Below are 6,621 nucleotides of genomic sequence, written 5' to 3'. Positions count from 1 at the left end.
AATTATTTAAAAATAAATTAATTAGAAAAAAATAAACTAAGAGAAAAATGGTCATTTTATGTCTATCAAGGACAAAATACGTAACAAATAAAAGTTTTAGGGACTTTTCAAGTTAAAAAATGATTTAAGGACCAAACATGCAGATTAACCGAAACCACAGGGACCATCTGTGTAATTTACTCTTATTTATTTTATCATTTATATTTTCACTTGAATTAAAAGCGTACCCTTCTCCCCTCCCAGTTAACTGTAATTCCGACGAGATTTCTGGATTGCAAGATTGCACGCATCGGAGCTTCAAACGACGTCGAGAATCTTCTGTCCAGGCTTGCGATATATGTATTAGCTGAAGGGGTTTTCAAACGCCGATTTAGAAATCTGAACATTGTGAACTCGATCACTGTAAACGGCATACGTGAAGGGGTTTTCATCAATTTCGAACCTTGAGCGACGATTTGTGTTCAGAATAGGTAATTTCTATCAGATCTCGTTTATGTGTTCATCACCAGTATATAAATTTTTCTTACAGCTCAGCAATTATTAACATTTCAACTAATTTTCCCTCAATGTTGATGAAATCAGTTAACGAATAAGGAAATGACTACTACTACCACCAGAACAGGCGTTCCAAATTCAGAAGCTGTTTCTAGAGGCTACAACTTCGCCTCTACGTGGGAACAGGTTCTGTTCTTGTCAATTTGTCATATCATTTACTGTTTCTTGATCTTAAAAGTCGTGTAGTTCCACAATTTTCAATTGGAATAGCTAAGTTGTTGGCAATATTTACTATTACAAAACTTGAATGTTAGCGGATGTATACATAGAAATGGGCTTTGTCAAATCGAAACTGAAAGAGAATGCTTTGAATAACATTTCTAACAGAAGGAGGAGTCTTACAATTAGGATTCCTCATTTGGAAGTTGAAGATCAGTTTCCAACAGTTTAAATATCAGTGTGATGTATAACTGTGAGTGGCCAAATTGAGGAAATTTAGTCTTGTTGCACCAGAATTGCTTTTTTCCTACTTCTTTAGAAAGTGAACTCCAGTGGTGGGAGGGTGGATGAAACTTAACAATGTATAACACTAATGATATCTTACTGGAAGTTATAAGGTGAAATTGAGGAAATTTAGTCTTGTTATGTACCTGTGCATCTTTTTCACTCAATAATATATTGAAATGCTGTCTTATTTAGGTGCTTATCCAGTGCTTGTTTTTATTCTACAGAATGCTCCCTTGACTGAGCAGCAACATGCGGCAATAATAGCACTCTCTCATGCAGTTGTGGATCGACCATTTCCTTCCAAATTGGTGAGTTCTTGCTTGTACATAACATTTACTTGAATGTGCATCATGCCTATTGCATAATTTGCTGATATTGTGATCAATAATATGGTCTACAGTCACAGGAAAATATATCCAGAGAGAATAATGGTTTATCTGTTTCAACAAAGCATGGCACTGTGGAAGAATCTGGTGAAATAGATGGTGTTTTGGTCAATACAAACCAGGTATGTAACAGGTCTCAGCCTGGATTTCATTACAATATGCTTTTCTTGATGAATTAATGGACACTCATTGACCTTGAATCTTAATACAGTTTTACAAGTGGTTTACAGATCTTGAAGCAGCAATGAAATCAGAGGTTAGTAGCATGTCTTTCCTCTTTCCCCTGTTGTTTTCTTGTTTTCCTTTGAGCAACCATTGGCTATCACTTCACATCTGATTTATAATACTATTTCATAGACAGAAGAGAAGTATCAACAATATGTTAGCACCTTAACTGAAAGGATACAGACATGTGATAGTATTCTTCAGCAGGTATACATAAACTTTTGTTCCATGTTTTTGTAGGTTTACCTAGTTGACAAGTCAACTTAACCATTACACTTTTCAGGTGGATGAAACCCTTGATTTGTTCAATGAATTACAAATGCAACATCAAGTAGTTGCAACAAAGACCAAAACTCTTCATGATGCATGTGACCGAATGGTGGGGTCCTGTTTGATTTTATAATTAATATCAGTAACATATGTTTAATCGTATCTGAGTGTTTGGCTAATTATTCTTTCTACACTGCAGGTAATAGAGAAACAACGATTGATCGAGTTTGCAGAATCCCTTCGCAATAAACTCAATTATTTTGATGAACTAGAGAATGTAAGAGTATTATTTATAGCCTAAATCAACTAGTTTCTAATAAAGATTTTGTTAAATTAAGTCTTGTTCATACTGTGTATTGCAGGTTGCTACCAGCTTTTATTCTTCAAATACAAATGTTGCAAGTGAAAACTTTCTTCCACAACTTAAAAAACTCGATGATTGCATCACGTAAGTAAATTACTCAACACTAGTATGTATTTACTTGGTTCAAAATTACTATTCTTTTCATATATTAATGCATCAGTTTTATTGGATGTTTAGGTATGTTGAAAATAATCCTCAGTATGCTGAATCCAATGTTTATCTGGTCAAATTTCGTCAACTTCAAGTAAGTAACACACTTTTCCTTCTAAAAATCAGGTTTTTAATTTCCCCAATTTGAATTTTGCTTGACATTTTATCGAGTTAACATAATTACAGTCTCGAGCCTTGGGGATGATACGTGCTCATGTTCTTTCTGTTCTCAAAAGTAGTACTTCTCAGGTAAATATTTTGAAGCAAAGCACTTTTACTTTACTAGAACAAAAATGTTTATTTTATTTTAATTTTTTTTTTTTTTGTACAGGTTCAAACAGCACTCAAGGGTAGTGGTGGAAATAAAGCAACTGTTTCTGAGGGTGTTGAGGCATCTATCATATATGTCCGCTTCAAGGCAGCTGCAAGTGAGGTAAAAAAATATCTTACTTTCTATATGATGATCCCTTTAACCCCATTAATAAAATAAACCTAATAGTAGCCACATATGCACAGCTTAAACCAGTACTTGAAGAAATCGAAAGAAGATCTTCAAGGAAAGAGTATGTTCAAATTCTTTCAGAATGTCACAGAATATACTGTGAACAACGCCTATCTTTGGTGAGTTTTCACTTTTTTTTTCAGAAATTTTCAGTATATGATCTGATTGTAATTATTCATCTTCTTTATGTCATCCAGGTAAAAGGCATAGTATCTCAAAGGATTTCAGAATATTCCAAAAAGGAGACTTTACCTTCTTTAACCAGATCCGGATGTGCATACTTGATGCAGGTATCTAATTTATAATGTTTTTGCCTTTATGTATTCATATATGTAAAAAGAGTATAAAAATTCTGTTTGTATTGTAATCACTTTGACAGGTTTGCCAGCTGGAGCACCAACTGTTTGACCATTTCTTCCCATCAACTTCAGAAGATATAACAAGTCTGGCTCCTTTGGTAGATCCACTGTAAGTTATAAATGGAATTCTTTTATATAATCTTTAATGTGTATTTGTTGAAAATTGAAATGCTGCTTTCGTGTTTACAGATGTACTTTCTTGTATGATACACTGAGACCAAAGTTAATCCATGAAACAAATCTTGATGTTCTTTGTGAACTTGTGGATATTCTCAAAATAGAAGTTATAGGAGAACAACTGAGCAGAAGAAGTGAATCTTTGGCTGGAATTCGGCCCACATTAGACAGAATTTTAGCAGATATTCATGAAAGGTTAACCTTCCGTGCTCGAACACATATTCGTGATGAGGTATTATGTCATTTCATATTATCCTTTTATTGAAATAATTTCATTACTAATAAGCTGTTATCTCCATAGTTTAAATTCTGTTTCATGTTCATCTTAGATAGCAAATTATCTCCCTTTGGATGAAGATCTGGATTACCCTGGAAAGCTGGAACAATCGCCTGAGATCAAATCAGATCCCACTTCTGTAACTAACTTCTTAAATCACCTTTTTAATCCTATATATGTTTATATAAATTCTATAATTTTTAAATTATTAATTTGCAGATTGAACTGAGTTCAGATGTTGTCAAGACTTGGTACCCTCCACTGGAAAAAACCGTATCCTGTCTTTCAAAACTATATAACTGTCTGGAGCAAGCAGTTTTTACTGGCCTTGCACAGGTGTGTGAATTTTCAACATCTCATAATATTTTTTAGTTTTTATTTTTTTAATTCAATTCCTTTTTTTTTCTTCCATTCTTCAGGAAGCTGTTGAGGTTTGCTCTTTATCCATCCAAGTAAGTGAATTTAATTGCTTTAGATTTCTTTTTATGTTTAATCTACAGTTATTTTAAGGTGTTTGAATGTTTCATTTTATTTGTTTGCTACAGAAAGCAAGCAAACTTGTTGCAAAAAGATCATCACAAATGGATGGACAACTTTTTCTCATCAAGCATCTTCTTATATTAAGAGAACAGATTGCACCTTTTGACATAGAATTCTCAGTCACACACAAGGAACTGGATTTCTCCCATTTGTTGGTTAGTATCTACTTCAACTTCTCCTTTTTCAAAAAAAAAAAAACAATAATCTCTTAGAAGAATCTGAAAGTTTGTATTCATTTGTATGTGATCACTTCAGGAGCATCTGAGACGAATCCTTAGAGGTCAAACCTCGTTATTTGATTGGTCAAGGTCAACTTCTTTGGCAAGGACACTGTCGCCTCGAGTTTTGGAAAGTCAAATTGATGCAAAGAAGGTATACAGTTAGTAATTCATGATTTGTTACTTTTTTTTTGATTTAATTATATTGGTTTTTTGTATTTTTGTATTATTAAATGTAGGAACTTGAGAAAAACCTGAAAGCCACATGTGAAGAGTTTATCATGTCAGTCACTAAGCTAGTAGTAGACCCCATGCTATCCTTTGTTACAAAGGTTAGTTATTTATCTTCTCTCTTTTTCAGCAAAATAAATAAGGGGACAACCTGAATAAACATTTTTTTTGTGTTTCTTGAAGGTGACAGCTGTCAGGGTGGCATTGTCATCAGGTGGTCAAAATCAAAAGTTAGAGTCAGCTATGGGAAAATCACTCAAGGAGCATGCGTTTGCTTCACCAGATAAGGTTGCTGAAATCGTGCAGAAGGTATGTGCTTATAAATCCATTATTTTTTAAACCAATTATTATTATTATTTTTTAAAAGTTATATTGTTTTGGTACAGGTGAATGCAGGCATGCAGGATGAGCTGCCAAGAGTGATGGAGAAAATGAAGCTTTATCTACAAAATCCATCGACACGTACAATACTTTTTAAACCAATCAAGTAAGATTTTTAATCTGCATTCCCTCAAATATCTTTAAGATTCTTTTAGATGTTTAGAATGAGGGAGTTGAATAATTTGATGTTTTTTTTTGTTTAGGACGAATATCATAGAAGCTCATGAACAAGTAGAATCATTGCTGAAAAAGGAGTACTCTCAGGAGGAAATTGATAACATAAAGATGGTGTCCATTCAGGAACTTCAAGCACAGCTTGACAATCTTATATAGAGTTTGACAATTCCAAATGTTTTGTAGAGATACCAAAAAGATCAAGGTACATGAAACTCATCAAACCTATATTAGGATTTCACAAGTTTTGTTTCAAGGCTTTTCATATTATCTGTTTTTTCTTTTTTTATTGTGAAGAGGCATATGTATTTCTGGCCTTCCCTCATTTTATAACAAGGTTTTTAAAAGATACAGATATTTAAAAGAAAAAAAAAAATCAACTATAAGGCCATAAAGTAAAAATTTTCTTATCCCAAAACAAAAATTATAGTCAGGTTTTAAGATTTTGCCCTTCAAGGCGAAAACCTTCCTCAAATTAAGTCATGTTATGTCTTTTTAGTTATTCTTTTTAACTTACAGCATTGGATTGTTTTGGTTAAATTTCTTTTATATGAAAAGCAGTAATAAAAGAAACTTGAAAAAACAAATTTGAAATGTGAAATATATAAAAGTAACCTGACAAAATGAGGCGATAATACATTCGCGAGCTTTTATTCCTTCCACATTCTCATGTGTTAAGGAGATCAACGTAATGGGGCCTTGATAAAGAGTTGTATACACATTTAGTACTCGTGAGAAATTGAATTTATCTTCTTCACTATGCAACTGTAAGGACCTCATTATTGACTCGCGGTCTTCCTTGAATATTTGCACAGGCATTGAACCAACCTCTATTTAAGTCCAAATTGATGATAATTGACGGGTCATTATTGCTAAAGAAATGGTTTTGTATATTTCAAACAACACCGATATAAGTGGATGTTCTATCTTTCGTCTTCATACACTTTCTTCCAGCGATTATTCCACTAAGTCAATAGGATCCTATCAACCTACTTCTCATACAGAAGAGTTGTCTACACGTCTTGATGAACCGTCCATTGTATGGTCTAAAAAACTATTTAATTAATTTCATAATCATTTTCCAAAATATTTAAACATCAATTGTGGATAAAAACAAGATGGGGCTAGCCCACTTGACTGACAAAGTATCTAACAAAGAGGTCATGAGTTCATTCCTAGACATATACTAACTGTCCATTCTAAAAAAACCATTTGTGGATAAAAAGTCCTAATATTTCAACTCTAATGTTTTAAATGTTCAATTAGTAGTTTAGTTATCAAAGGTTTACAATCAATATCAATGCATAAGTCATCATTCAAAATAACATCATGAATCATCAAAACATCAATGCAATGTTTTTTGTT

General features: G+C 33.0%; 1 protein-coding gene across 2 annotated transcripts; it reads left to right on the top strand.

Moving 5' to 3' along the window:
- The first annotated feature begins 222 nt into the window (after positions 1-222).
- LOC111876115 (conserved oligomeric Golgi complex subunit 3) lies at positions 223-6,357 on the top strand. 2 transcript variants are annotated; one of them, XM_023872744.2, is made up of 26 exons: positions 223-470; positions 583-681; positions 1,227-1,310; positions 1,403-1,510; positions 1,600-1,644; positions 1,746-1,820; positions 1,897-1,992; positions 2,083-2,160; positions 2,246-2,331; positions 2,425-2,491; positions 2,584-2,646; positions 2,729-2,830; positions 2,914-3,018; positions 3,097-3,189; positions 3,279-3,367; positions 3,448-3,667; positions 3,765-3,851; positions 3,932-4,048; positions 4,132-4,164; positions 4,258-4,407; positions 4,508-4,624; positions 4,710-4,802; positions 4,885-5,010; positions 5,088-5,188; positions 5,286-5,461; positions 6,072-6,357. In XM_023872744.2, the coding sequence occupies exons 2-25, from the start codon at positions 598-600 to the stop codon at positions 5,413-5,415; spliced, it is 2,349 nt and encodes a 782-aa protein (XP_023728512.1). In that variant the 5' UTR covers positions 223-470; positions 583-597; the 3' UTR covers positions 5,416-5,461; positions 6,072-6,357. The 2 variants fall into 2 exon arrangements, with proteins under 2 accessions (XP_023728512.1, XP_023728443.1); XM_023872675.2 differs by lacking the exon at positions 6,072-6,357 and having other exon boundaries at positions 5,286-5,526.
- Positions 6,358-6,621: the final 264 nt, after the last annotated feature.

Source organism: Lactuca sativa, chromosome 9 (assembly GCF_002870075.4).
Source record: "Lactuca sativa cultivar Salinas chromosome 9, Lsat_Salinas_v11, whole genome shotgun sequence".
In the NCBI taxonomy this organism is placed as follows: domain Eukaryota; kingdom Viridiplantae; phylum Streptophyta; class Magnoliopsida; order Asterales; family Asteraceae; genus Lactuca; species Lactuca sativa.
This window is presented reverse-complemented; position numbering and strand designations above follow the sequence as displayed.

Coding starts and splice junctions, on each gene's coding strand:
- LOC111876115 (XM_023872744.2), top strand. CDS start 598: ATGACTACTACTACCACCAGAACAGGCGTTCCAAATTCAGAAGCTGTT. Junction 2,492..2,583: donor TCAAATTTCGTCAACTTCAA/GTAAGTAACACA, acceptor ACATAATTACAG/TCTCGAGCCTTGGGGATGAT. Junction 5,189..5,285: donor ATACTTTTTAAACCAATCAA/GTAAGATTTTTA, acceptor TTTTTTGTTTAG/GACGAATATCATAGAAGCTC.